Here is a 14,041-nt window from a genome sequence, read left to right as displayed (position 1 = left end):
TCGCCTCGCAAAATATATCTCCCCTTCGTTCCCTGCTCTCTCTCTCTCTCTCCTGTCTCCCCCAGCATCCCTCAGCCTCTGCTTTTCATCCTCAGCGTCGTATTTTGGCAGCTTGTCTGCTTCTTCCGGCCGACTCCTGTCACTCTTTTGCTCTTTCTTCTTGTTTTCTTTTCGTGGTATACAGATCCTGTACCCACATTTCGCTCGTTTTCACCTTTTCACATTCCACTGACGTTCACTTTGTCATCATCGACAAACGTTGCAAAACATGCACGCAACCAAGCTTCTCCTCGCTGCCGGCGCCGGGGTACCGGCTCTCGGTATGGCGAATGGTCAGAAACCTGGTGTGGCAGTGTACTTTGTACGTACAACATACAGTAGTGTCGTCTGCTCACTTTTTAGTGCCTGTTTGTCTAACAAGTCGCCTTTTTTCGCTCCATTTTACAGGGCCGATCTGGGATAAACACGCTCGGCAGTCTCTGTGATGCTGGAGGATTCGACACGGTTGTCCTTGCGTATGTGACGGCGTCGTCTGAGGCAGACCCGGCAACAAACTACCCGGCGATCAGCTTTGGTAACAATTGTGACTTTAGTTACGACTGGGTAGACAACAAACCCTCGCGGCTGCTATCGGACTGTACCCAGCTGGGCATTGACATTCTCCACTGCCAAAACCTGGGCAAGAAAGTGCTCCTCTCGGTTGGTGGCCCCTGGGTCCAGGACCCGGCCAATGACTATGAGGTCACGACTGCAGCGGACGGTGCATATTTTGCCAAGTTTCTCTGGAAGGCCTTTGGGCCATATGATGAGACGTGGAGAGGCGCACGTCCTTTCGATCTAGACGATAGTGGCACGCACACCGTGGTAGACGGCTTTGACTTTGATATCGACGTCCCGTTCGTGCAGCCGGACGGTTACACTACGCTGCTCAACCGATTTCGCTGGTACATGGATGGCCACAACGCTGTGACGAAAGGCCAGCCCATGATCATGACTGGTGCACCGCGTTGTCCAATGGCGGACGGTTATTCGCAGATCAAAGACCTGATAGCGACGGTCGTATTCGACAAACTCTGGATCCCGTTCTTCGGCAACGACCTGTGCCCGGCTGGCAGCTCGGGATTTAACTATGAAGCATGGGAGCTGCTTGTGGGTAACAGCATGAGCAAAGATGCTCTGCTGTACATTGGACTCCCACCTGTTAACGACGTCAATGGCTACATGAATGATGAGCAGGCCATCGCTCTGGCCGATAAGTTCAAGGGCCGTGCGAGCTTCGGCGGTATGATGGTGCACGGAGTCGAGCTTGCAAAATCGAACTCTATGAAGGACGGCACGCCTCTGTACCAGGTACTGTACGAACATCTCCAGCAGGACACAGAGGACGCCGCGATGGATTTGGACATCTCAAGCCAGACAACCACGCACGTTCCCGTTGATGTGGTGACCAAGACGGCGAGTGTCACGGTGGCCTTCACCAAGACGATATTTACAACTGCGTTTTCTTCGTCCCCGCCGTTTGCTGATAACTCGACCAGCGTGCTCGGTATGGGGACCGTAGGGACGGTCTTTGTGACGGCATCGTGCTTGCCTTCTGGCACGGTGCCAGGCACAGCGCTCAGCGACAGCCTACCGAGCGGCATACGGACGGCTGCCACTCACAGCTATTCGTACTCTGTGACGAGTGCAGGCACATCGACGGCGATAACAAAGCCGGCGATGGCCCTGGCAATGGCAGCTGTGGTCTCAGTAGCTATCGTGTACCTGATCTAGAACTGACCCAAGGCCGGCTTGGAGGTGATCAGCGAATCTGAGTACAGAGGTCGGTTGTTATATTTGCTGTGTTGGGAGTGGATATTCGAGGAATCTCGAAGAATGTCTTGACGAGTACGGCATATCTTAGCGAGCAATGTATAGGTAGTTTCATAAACTTCGCGACGATTTCACAGTTTCATTTCTTGCACGACTGTAGTAACAAATGAAGTACTGAGATGTGAACGTGAGCTGAACCAGTCGTAGGAACTGTGGCTGAGCAACTTTATCTTGGGATTGCTTCTGGAACATCAGAAACTTAAAACGACCAGGGAACGAGGAGGAGTGTTCTACCCTGGCCGCTTGTCTTCTCCGTTCGGACGCGGTGTATCAGACGCGGTTTGTCGCCCTTTGCCGCTCTTATGTTCGTTTCCTCGTTTCTTATGCGAGCCTGGTCTAGAGAGCAAACTACGACGTAGAATGGAAAGCTTGAACGAAGTGTATCACAGACTGAAAACAAGGGGAGAGATACATTGAGATTTCCCTAACAAGTTGACCCGTGGGATTCTGTAACGTGTTTTGGGCGGAGACCAGAAACTGCGGCGTAGATCTCAGAAAAGCAAACACACGTTCTCAGCAGACAGAGCTACATATGAATTGTGAAAGGTCAAGCGAAGAAAGACGGAAATCGATGCCCCTCTTGACCGGGTTTGTTGTCGTTTGTGAGAAGAACTGCAGAAGCGATCGTTGGAGTTTAGAATTGCCGTTCGCGTCGATAGTTTTCACTCCTGTTCCTTCGTTCCCCAAATCTGTGACTTGACCAGGGCCAGACAGGGCACGGCATCCTTGTCCAGGCCAAATATTCTGACGCTGGTCTACCTGGTGCGGAAAAGAGATGAAAAGGAGAGTAAAGCGGGCCAGATCAATGGGATGTCCATGAGCCGCCAGCACTTTGCAGGGCCTGACAAATGCCATTGCAACTGGGCCAATGCAGTGAGCCTACAGTTGGGTTATGGGGTTTCGTGATACTCAGCAATGAGGCAATTGGCGATCGGGAGCATGAACAGTGAGCAAGAGCTGGCCCGACCCTCCACCGCTCTGCCGCTCTTGCCCTTTGTAGCAAATGCACCCTTTGCGATTTCCCAACGATATCGCGTCGAGCATCACAATACTGTTCATCTTTTGCCCTGTCCTTCCAACAACAGACAGTGGATTCGTACGTTGTACTTATCGGTTCCCTCTTTGTGGCTTGCCGTTTTTTATCTCAGTTAATATTGAGTTGGGCGCATATCTTGTGTAGAAACGGGATTGCTTTGAAGAGCAACAGCCGGTCCTTCTACTTTGGGACAAGGCCGTGGGGATAGATTGTACTGTCGCAATCTTAATGAAGATTCGAGAGTGAGAGCGGCATAGCCTCGATAACCAAGGCCAAGAGCCATCTCTGTCGCTCTTTCGGTTGGCTTAGTGGGTAACGAGGCTGTCACTTATGTGCTGTCAGGTTTCCCAGGTCTGGCATGATCAAGACGTCCCCCGATGAAAGAAGCGAAGGCAGCTGAATACACAAAAGATTGCGATGGTTCGTTCTTTCCTGTTTTACCTCTGTGGCTTCGTCATGGCCATTTTGTGGCCGCCTCCTTTATTGGCCAACTGCCGGGTTGCACCTTCTTCTGTTTGGCACGGTTCGTTTTGGAAAGCGCTCCTTGCCCACCAAAGGAAGGAACAATTCTCTTCACCCACGTCTGCAAATCACCATATCTACACCACTCTGGGCGAGGCTTTCCATTCCACGACAGTGTTTCAATATGTCGTGCTCCGGACACCTTATTTTCCTCATGTTTTCGACGTCCAGCGTCGTCACTCGTTCGATCTCATTACTGAGTAAAGCCAGCTAGCTATAACTAGCCCATCCTTGGCCAATCTCCCGCCCCTTGTCTCTCTCCTCATTCCTAGTCTGCTAGTCTCTTCTACGACGTATTCGATTGACTTGCAAGACTTGCGAAACCTTGTCATCTATCGTCCGTCCTGCCAAAAGAGTGGACAACGGGCCTCAAAGGCCCCACTCCCCTTTCCCATCGGCTGGGTGCACCGCAACGCCGTCTGGCCAATGTCGACAAAAGACCACGACGTAGGAGGCAAGCGATGTAGCCTCCCCGTGCATGCATGCATGGTTTGCTAACATCGCAATACTTGCATTCTTGCTTTTTAGTCCTCGTCTCTCATTCCGTGCTATGGCACAACGTGGAACATCAAAAGTCTATACTATCCTTGCCGTCTCTTTTTACCAGTAAATTAACTGGCATGCCGGAAAGCGTCGCCAACAGGGCCAGGTCCGCACCCTCCTTATTGGGACGTTGCTGGGATGCGGGACACAGTGAAGTAGAACGGAAGCAGACGGGTAGGTACGACCAAGGGCAGACGGGATCCAGTCATACTGGACAAGGAATGGATAGCGACAAACAACGGATCAAAAATATGAAAGAGGCGTAGACCAGACTTGCGACGAGGCGTGACGTTTTGCATAGGTGGTTCTCTGTCATGGCAATGTTCCTCATCATCGCAGCAGGCCAGGCCAGTCTTTTTCGTCTCAGTCTCCCCATCGTTCTGTGGCAACAAAAGGTGGCTGAGCCTCGTTCTTTCCCTGTTCAGCGTGGTTCTGCACGCACACCTGCATCAGGTTGCGTCACAAGTGTGTATTTTGGCAGGGCCGCTCCTGCAGGCAGCGGTTTTGCGACAAGCTCTGAGCCAGTAGTAATCGCGCTGGAGCGGATTGGATCCTGCTACGTTTGACCCAGTATTTAGTATCCTATCACGCATACGACATACGCCAATACTAGCCAGGCACAGCCATCCGGTCGCTGCTGGCGGAGGGGCAAGCGTCTGGAGAAAAGGCAATTGAGCACTGGAGAAATGCGCCATGCAGTAAACAAGAATGTGCATAGCGCGCCACTCTATATTTATCCCCTTTTCTTTGGACACTAAAGTTGTCCGGAAAGGCGCTATCGTGTTGGCTGCATCACACCTTTTGTTGAAGAGGTACAACGACGGTGCGAATGGTACTTGCTTCGCACATAAAGCTGCACAATATCTTTGTACTTTAAGTACACCATCGCTTCCCACCACCAATGCACTCGCACCTTCCCCATTCGCGTCGCCCTTTCCTCCTTCCCTTGCAGGTCCGTTCAGACTGTCACCAGCACCTTCCCAGTCTTCGTCTCTGCTGTCCAGGCTCTTGCCTATATCGCGGCTATACAGTAGATGTTTCCCCCTCCCCTTTTCGTAGTTTGTCGACTTCCCTATTCTTGTCTCCTTTTCTTGTCAACTTTCTTTTTGCTTCACCTCAATAATTTTTTGTCGATCGACCACAGCCGCATTCCAATCCGACCTCGAATGCTCAGCTGCCGTACGTGTGGCGTCACTCATCGCAATCGACCATGCTCAGTACCCATCAGTTCCCCGTATCTTACATACTCGGACACGACTTGACCCATTGAACTAAACCTCGCCTGGAAAGAAAAAGAAAAAAGTGGAAAGGAAACGAAAAATACTGGAGACGGTTAAGCCTTCCTCTCCTCCGTTGGCCTCTGCTACTACGGGTACCTCAATCTGGTTTTTCCACATAGCCGTGTCTGTCGCTCCCACATCAACTAAACGGCCCACTTTACTGCTGTCTCCAACAACCAGTGTCGCAATATCGCGTCTAAAGGCTGGCCAATCTCTCGCCCGCCCTCACTATCTCCCTGTGGTTTTGAATCTTCTCACACTCACTCTCACTCTTTCTTTGTCCCTTCGTCGCGCCTCGGAAAGGACATTTCGCCTACATCCCGTCCTTTCGCTGTGTCCGGTCTCTCTGAGATCTCTTCGACGGTTACCTCGCCATATTTTATCTTTTCGAATTTTCGAATTCGTCTTTCGACTGTCGACTTTTGTGTTTCGTTCGGCCTCATTTTCTTTGTGTCTCCTATTTGTTTCGCGTTCTTTGATTGTTGCGCGCCTGGTTGCTGCCCCCGACTCATCTATCAACTCACTCACTTTTGAACTCGACGACCCTCTTTCACTTCTCTTATCCTGTCGCCCTCTTATCCCCTAATTCTTCGCACCGTTCTCTCTCGACTGTTTTCGACACTTCTTTTCGACCCCGATTGTCTTGAAACGCGAACATTGCCTTCTCCTGTGCGACCTCGTCCTGCAGTGCATGTGCATCTCGGCGGTGGACACGAATCGGAACACTGAATTCTCTCAAACCTCGCCGACAAACTGTCTGTCGATCTGCATGACTGGGCGCTTTTCCTTACGTCGTCTCCTATCTACTCCGTGCCGTACACGTCGAATTGGTCGGCTTTCGTTTTGCGTCGATGTGCTCGCTTTTGCCGACGCGGACTCCGTTTGACCTCTCTCACAACCTTCGGCACCCGAGACGGCATACATAAACTCTTAAACTCGGGTTTGATCCATTTGACAAGGGACACCTATAGCAGTGACGTCCCGAGCGCGTATGCGCACGCCCTTTGAGGGCTCCTCTCTATCTCGCTCTCTCTCCCTCCGGTCGCCTTCTCACAACCGCCAACATGATTCGCCCCGCGACCCCATTGACGGTGATGCTCTTCGCGGCATTTGTGTTGCTCCTCCTTTCCGTGCTATCTACGCCATTGATCAAAGGCGTCCCGCTCGGGTCTTTTCAGGGCTACAACTTTGGTGTCTTTGGCTACTGCCGTCCCGATGGCTCCTGCACTGGCGTCGAGCTGGGTTACGATACCTGTACGTTGTCTCCTTGCTAGTTTTCTCTTCGTCATTATAGATTATCATCGCCTCCCCCGTCGTGCACCTACTGACATATTGCAGCATCCTTTTTCTCCTCTACGGAGTCGGCCACGTTCGACCTGCCAGGTTCAACACGCGCCACCTTGTCGACCGTCCTCGTGCTCCACCCTGTCGCCGCCTTCCTAACTTTGGTCATGTTAATCTTGGCTATCGCCGCCCACTTCCACTCCGCTTCGCACTCCGCTCGCTACCTCCTCTTGGTTTTCATCATCAGCATCTTCACGTTCCTTGCCGCCCTCCTCGCCTTCCTTATCGACATCTTGCTCTTCGTTCCCCACATGGCCTGGGGCACCTTCATCGTCCTGGCTGCTGTGATCCTCATCGGCCTCAGCAGCATCGTCGCCTGTGCCATGCGCCGTACCGTCGTAGGCCGCAAGTCGCGTCAGCGCCGCATCGCCGCTAACGCCGAGATGAGCGGTGAGAACTTTTACAACCGCCAGGCCCAAACCGCCGCCGCCGTCAACGCTGCCAATGCCAGCAGCGTCATGGCCGAGTCCCAGTCCCCCGCACCCCGCCAGCCCGCGCTGCCCCGAATTGGCGGACCTGGTAGCAACGGCGACTCCTTCGAGAAGGGGGACGCCGCCAGCAGCGACGAGCAGATCCCCCTTACCTCCCAACCCGCCCAGCTGTCCAACCGTTACTCGCAGCAGCGCAACCAGTATGGTGACGGCAGTCCCGAGGCTATGATGATGTCGGGCGCCGCTGGTGCAGCTGCTGGTGCCGCAGTTGGTGCCGCGGCTGGCCAGCGTCGGTCGATTCAGCGCGATGCCTACGGCAACCCTCTGCCGTACGGCAGTAACCCGGCCAGCCCACCGCCCCAAGAGTACGGTGTGCGCCACGGTCCGTCGGCAGAGCGGATGAACAACATGTCTCCCGGACAAAGAGGTCGCGGTGGAGGACCTGGCCCTGGCTACCGTGGTGGCCGCGGCGGCGGCCCGGGCTATGGCCCGTACGGTCCTGGTCCTGGTGGTCGTGGAGGCTACGGTCCACCGGGTGGACGTGGTGGGTACGGTGGTCCGCCGCCAAATGGCAGAGGTAGAGGCGGATATGGCGGTCGCGGTGGCTACCCAGGCCCCGGCCGTGGCCGGACACCACCTCCGGGCTACCGGTATGACCAGGCCGGGGCCTACGGTGGTGGCACGCGAGGCTCCCCCGGCCCCAATGGCTACTACGGCAACCCTTCTGGGACAAGCTTAAACGATGGCGGCATGGGTGGTGGCAATGGCTACAATGCCTACCGCAATGAGATTCCTTCGTCCACATCTGGCGATCTGCCGCGCGCAGAATCCCCGCCGCCGCTACCAGATAACATTGGTGTCGCAAATGTCAGCGCCGCCAGCCCACGGGGCCAGGCTGTTGAGATGGATGCGACCACGCCGCAGCCACAACACCAGCAGGCGAGCCGCTTTGCCGAGGCTGACGACGACATTGCGGGTATGGTGAGCCTGCAGCAAGGGCGGACATCTCAGGTCAGCGAGGCGGGGAGTACCGGTCAGTACTTGCCCCCACGCGCTGCCTGGAAAGCACAAAACGGTAGTGCCGCCAACTCGCCCGTGCACGGAGCCTCGGAGCTCCCCGAGGACCGGCCAGCCACTTCAGAGGCTTACATCGAGGATGTTGACCCACGCTTCGCCGAACCGCAGCAGAGCGGTCTGGCTGCCCAGCCTCGCAAGAACCTGCCGCCGCTAGCCATGAACGCCAACAACAACTCCTACGAAGACATGCCTCAGGGCTCCCGGAGCCCAGCCGAGTCTGAGCGGTCGACTTTCACCTCCATCTCCCAGCGCGGCGTCAACCCGCGCTGGAACCCACCACCACCAAACCTGATGCCCGGATACGGCGGCGGCATGGGTGGCATAGTCCCGCGCCGGCCAGTGCGTGACACCAACGAGACTCTACTGAACAGCAACCCGGACTTTTCGCTGCGCGCAGGAGGTCGCCGGCCACCAGGCGGTCCCCAAGGACCCAGCACAAGCACCTCCGGCGGTACCAGCGGCATGATCCCTGGTAGTGCATACCCTGCGCTGTAACGCAAAGAGGTCTCTGCTAAATCTCGACTATACATAATAGCTTTCTTACCCTTACATTTTTTACGTTTTCGCTTCGTCATCTTAGTTTTTGACTATATACCACTTTTTGTCTGAATACTTTGGTTAGGCAGACCTTCTTCTACCCTCTCTCTCGTTAGAAGCATTACCTTTTTGATACTTTTGATTCTTTTCTCTTCTTTTTGTCACCGACCTTGCGCCTTGGGTTCTCAAACATTTTAATTGCACCGGGATAAAAAATACATTCATTGCTTTTTTTTCTTGTCTTTTTTCCTTCTGTCTCTTTCGTTGTTTCAGTCCCTTCATCCGTGATTCTTTTTGCGTTTATCTGTTTTCTACTTTCTCTCCATGGTTGTGCTTACATATGTCCATATCCATGTCCATTTTACCCCAAATTTTGTCCTTGTCTACTTGTATTATGTTTACTGTAAGGTGGATGGGATGTATGTGCCTCCTTTCGACAAAAAAGCTAGTGGGGATGAAATAAACATCACGACCAAACCAGCTAGTTGTGAAGGAAAGGGCCGGATGGACATGCAAAGGGGTGGTACTTGTAGTAGTTTATATATATACATATATATAGGATTAAGCAGCGCAGAAGCTTGCACAAAATAAAATGCTACATCAACAATGTCTATGTCAAATGCTTCGTAGACTGTGCCAGGTTATGGCTTTATTCTGTTGGATTATTTTGTGAACAAAGTGCTAAACAGATTGAACTGAGCTAAACAAACGAAACTGTCCCAGAACTATGCGATGTTGAATGCGTCATTCGGTTGGCTTGACAAAACAGAAGAAAAAAGTAAAGAATGAAAACTGTAAAAGGTATCGGCACTGGGACTTGCAATGCAAGATACCTAGAGACCATCCTCCCCATCTGACGTCGAAACTGTAGGTTTCCTAGATTCCCAGCGACAATCAAATGGGCTAGCTCTTGAACGAGGACATATGGACCAATGGTGGACGTATGCTACCAAGCATCTGTGGGAAAAAAGAGGAAACTCGAAGTGAACAAAGGGACAACCGAACCGAAATCGAAATTCGTAAGGCACCTCCACATTCTCATCCTTGTTCCTCAGGCGCCCTGCGTGATTCAAAGACTAGTCTTGTTGTCTTGCGCACTCCAGAGGCTCCTCAAAGTGTAAGGGTGATATGGGTAAGGCCAAGATGGATGAGTGATATTCAGTGCAGGCAAGTAGAAAAACCATAAAACCTGGGATAGGGTATAGCAGATCACACATATTGTTGTTGCTACTAAAGGCATGCCAACAAAGGATGGATGATGTACTGTGGGCAGCGGCGAAAGGTGAACGAAAAGTCAAAATTGCAAAACCAAACAAAGAAAAGAAGATCATTGTGAAGGGTGGGGGGGTAATAAAATCAATGGTCGAGCGAATGACCATCTTGAAAAGAACCAAATATCGAAATATAAAGCAAAGTTAGGTGTTGAACCTTGAAAAGCCATGTGGCTGAATGCTTGTCACACAATACTTCATGTGTTGCCTCCCTCGGCACTTTTGCCTCTCTCGTCCGTTTAGCTGTCTGCCATAAAGGGAAATATAGGTACGGTGTCGATCAGATTCGCACGATATGATTGGCCGAGTGGAACTACATAGTTAGCAGGTGTTGTTTATCGCGAAAAGCAAACGGATCAAAACGTGACAGAGACTTACGTAAATAAAGCTTACACCACTGTCAGGCTGCATGTCTGGTTTCTGGGAGACTCAGTCCAAATCATCTCTGTCATGCGGGTACATGACGTCTTCGAAATACCCGTATGGGCCGATTTGGGACCGCGTTCCCCAGGCTGGTCTGTTATAATCTGCAGAATGCTGCTGTTCACCAGAGGCAATGCCACTCGCAGAGTTTTGCCAGGGTTCAGCCGTATCTGACAATTGTGGATGGGTCACAGATGGTTGCTGATGAGTTGTGGTGCTTGATTGCTCTTGGTGCATAGCCGTAGCCGGTCGCTGAGTGCTGTGGAACGGTCGATAAGACGACATGTAAGAGTTGACATAGAATTCGTCATCGCCTTCCCACGGCTCCTGTGACGCAAGTCTGGGCGGTAAGACCTGTAGACGACTCGCTGTGGATTGCCCAATTGACTGGGAAGGGGTACAAGTTTGCAAGTCACTTCCATTCTGTGTGACCTGCCGGCTATATATAGTGGGCCATGAGTCCGCATGGTTCGTTTCCTGAACTAATGTGTTGGAAGTTTGGAAAAGTTGTGGCGACGGCACAGAGACTTGCTGTGCTGCAGCACTTTGTTGCATCTGGCCGATCTGCTCCTCTTGGGGTAGCTGTTGTGTCTGGCGAAGCTGCTTGGCTTTTGCCAGCTGCTGTTCAAGGGCAAGTACCTGGACTTGAGCCTGTTCCAGCCTACGAGCCTGGGACTCAATTTCGGCCTTCTTCAAGGTTGCTTGCTGTGCTTGAACTTGTGCTTCAACAAGCTGTTTCTTCGCTTGCTCTTCCTGACACATCCGCAAGAAGTCGCCCGGTTCGAACGTAGGGTGCGGTACGCCCATGGACGGTGAAACAAGCGGTAGGCTGCGGTGCTGACCTTGCCCATATTCAGATGGGTGTTCCCAGTTGGCTTGAGCAAGGGAGACCGTCGGAACTGGTGGCATGGCCGCTTGGCGTGGAGTTAAAATAGGAGCGAGCAGAACGTGGCCGTTTTCCGCAGATTCCTCGAAATTGACCCCGGTGTTACGGAAATAGTTGGACATACCGAGCAGCCCCTCTCCGTGGACACAATTTTGGCCAAATCTAGGACACATATTGTAGTTGACGTCGTCGTAAAGGCCGCTGCCAAACCGGAAACTTTCGATGCGCTCGTCATGGTACTGACGATTAGCAGAAGCCTCCGGGGACTCGAAGTTTGAACTTGGTCCGCCGTTGCAACAATTCTGGGAATTGTTGCTGCCAGTGTAGTCTGTCCCGGCTTCGTCTCTGAACGGGCTCTCAGAAACACCACTGAGCGCAACGCTTGCTGTAGACTCTCCGCCTTTGAGTTGACTGCTCTTACCATTATAGTTGTCACCAACAGCGATGCTGTTTGGATCAAGATGCCGTCTCTTCTCCTTTGAGCTCGAGGGGGTGCTGACCGCGTGCTTCGATGGGCGATTGGGATCAGGTGTCGGACCCTGCTTCTCGCTGTCATCCAAAAGCTGCTGACGGGGAGGCTGGTACCCGCTCGCCAAGCGCGGGTTTCTGTGAGTGGATGGTCTTATAGGAAGACTGGCTGTGCCTTGCACAAAAAGGTTGTTTCTGCGGGCCTTAGAGGCTTCTCTACCCATATCCGAATCCAAACCTGTGAAGTTCGCAGGTGTAACTGTTCCAGACAAGAAGTGATGGTTGCCGTCCTTGTGCTCATTTTGAGCAAGAATCACTTGACTTCTCGGAGCCGACCAAGGCTCGGAAGCATCAGATGTGGTTGAGTCAATTACCTCCGGAAGACAAGACTTGGTCAGAACGTGGCCGGAACTATCCAAATCAGGGGCCTTTGGATGCAGCGACTCGGCCACGGGTTGAGCGGCAACATCGCTTTCAGAAGCATAGTCACTTTCAGAAACAGCAAGTGGGCATGTTTGCATGGAAAGGTTTCCCATTTCATCGTCAACATGTTCTTGGGCGCCACGAACTTGGCATTCAGTATAGGACAATCTGGTCTCCTTATTGACTGTGGTGGTAAGAAGAGCTTGGGACTCGGGCTGCATGAGCTGTGGGTCAATCATGACGTTGCCTCCAGAAAGCTCATCACGTCCGGCCACGAGATGAGCCGAGCCGAACTGCACCTGGTGCAGCCTATATTCATCCGAAGGTTCCGGGGCCGTAACAATGATGGCCGGCACTGAGGCTGTCAAGACGTTGCGAACTGCTCCATCGTATGGCACATCCTCATATACCGTGGCAGGCTGGAAGCGCGAAATGGGACGCATGCCTGGTTCAACTTGCTCACGACCTCTTAGGACGAGCCAGTTGGTGCTGCCAGGCTGGCAAAGTGAGCCTGTCTCTGCAACGTCCGGTTCCACTGCAGCTGAGCGGGACTGTAGGATAGGTCTTGTCGCTGTGCGGTATGAATCACCGTATGCCTCACCCAGAGGACGGTACGTGGATCTCATGCCTTCTAATGTATGGGCCGAGTCCTCTGCAGTTACATATGGTGAAATCTGTTGGCTGAAGGGGCTTGTAGCAAGGTAAGAGCTCTGGAGTCTCTGATGTTCAGGAATGAGTGGTCGGGAGGTGGTTGCTTTATTGTTGGCAATGAAGTTACGGAGTTGTTCGTACGGTCGGATGGGACGCCGGTACACCTCAGTGTAATGTCCCTCAGAGAAGAGGATAGGGCTAGCGACAAAATAGTAATATGTTAGATCAATGGCTTTTATAAAACATGTCAACCGAACAAATAAATGAAGCAAAACATCGAGATGGGAGCTAGAACAAAATACAGGGGAAGGAAAGGGTCGAAAACGCCGATTATAAGCTGGCAAAAACTGAGGGTGGTGTCAAATGGTCGAAAGTAGACAAGAGAAAAAAAGACAAAGACAACAGACGCATAGTTTCCATTTACAGTAACCTTGTGGCCTGGGGCTGTGTGTTTTCGCAGCAGTATCGGGAAAAGGAGGCAGCAGTTGTGTTTTGGCAATCAAAAACAGAGGTGAAAGCAAATGATGCACAAAGTGGTCATAGGAGCATTGCGAGACCATCCATAGGTCTATTTCAATGAAATTTGCTTTCTCATACTCTCCAGATTCTGAAGTATCTGCAGAGAGATGTTTTGTAAATTTATACCTCTTTTGTGTCGAGATACAGACAAATATGCTGGCCCAATTCAGTGGGAAATGTCACGAAAAGAAAAATGGGATCGGTTGATGATGCATGGTAAGATCAAAATTTATCGCACAGATTCAAAATTTGTATCTGCACGATGGCAAGAAGCAGTAGAAGCAAATGGAATAGTTTTTATCAACGTTGAAAAATACGACAAGACATAGGAGTCTTACGTGTGATACGTACCCAATTTGAAAATGTGGCTGCCAACCAACAAGATAGGTTTGAAACCGGCCCTCAACACGAACAGTGCTGTGGTCTGCACACAGTGGCGAGATAAAAGCAAATTCGAAACCTTGTAAGGTGTTGTCTTCGCTCATATTCGAGAGAGCCCGACGGCCACTGTTGGTAGGTAGGCTGCGAAGTGCTTTCGGAGATGGTGCAAAGCGGTGATGCAAGTCGTGGCTGCAAATTTTAGCCGCAGAACACGACAGGCACTGCCGGAATGCACCGCAGGTAGGTGACATATAAAAGGGATGGCAGGACATCAGGTATGTGAATAGGATAACGAAACAATGATAACAATGACGAGAAATCAAAGGATTGGTTGGAGAGAGAAAAGGATCGGCAGCATAGAAGTAACGCAGAAAAGG

General features: G+C 52.0%; 4 protein-coding genes across 4 annotated transcripts; 3 read left to right on the top strand and 1 right to left on the bottom strand.

Moving 5' to 3' along the window:
• Positions 1-268: 268 nt before the first annotated feature.
• Positions 269-1,773, top strand: SPSK_03323 (uncharacterized protein; the record flags this gene model as incomplete). Its single annotated transcript, XM_016730161.1, has 2 exons — positions 269-361; positions 448-1,773. The coding sequence occupies 2 exons, from the start codon at positions 269-271 to the stop codon at positions 1,771-1,773; spliced, it is 1,419 nt and encodes a 472-aa protein (XP_016585365.1).
• Positions 1,774-4,287: 2,514 nt separating this feature from the next.
• Positions 4,288-4,539, top strand: SPSK_03801 (uncharacterized protein; the record flags this gene model as incomplete). The annotated part of the gene is made up of 1 exon (XM_016730635.1): positions 4,288-4,539. One exon carries the CDS (start codon positions 4,288-4,290, stop codon positions 4,537-4,539), a length of 252 nt encoding a protein of 83 aa, XP_016585364.1.
• A 1,778-nt stretch (positions 4,540-6,317) lies between these two features.
• SPSK_03112 (pH signal transduction protein PalI) lies at positions 6,318-8,600 on the top strand (the record flags this gene model as incomplete). Its single annotated transcript, XM_016729953.1, has 2 exons — positions 6,318-6,507; positions 6,592-8,600. The coding sequence occupies 2 exons, from the start codon at positions 6,318-6,320 to the stop codon at positions 8,598-8,600; spliced, it is 2,199 nt and encodes a 732-aa protein (XP_016585363.1).
• A 1,742-nt stretch (positions 8,601-10,342) lies between these two features.
• SPSK_03088 (uncharacterized protein) lies at positions 10,343-12,739 on the bottom strand (the record flags this gene model as incomplete). Its single annotated transcript, XM_016729929.1, has 1 exon — positions 10,343-12,739. The coding sequence occupies one exon, from the start codon at positions 12,737-12,739 to the stop codon at positions 10,343-10,345; it is 2,397 nt and encodes a 798-aa protein (XP_016585362.1).
• Between the last annotated feature and the right edge of the window lie 1,302 nt (positions 12,740-14,041).

Source organism: Sporothrix schenckii (genome assembly GCF_000961545.1).
Source record: "Sporothrix schenckii 1099-18 chromosome Unknown Cont47, whole genome shotgun sequence".
NCBI classification, from domain to species: Eukaryota; Fungi; Ascomycota; class Sordariomycetes; order Ophiostomatales; family Ophiostomataceae; genus Sporothrix; species Sporothrix schenckii.
The sequence above is the reverse complement of the archived record's forward strand: the minus strand, read 5'-3'. Positions and strand labels throughout refer to the sequence as shown.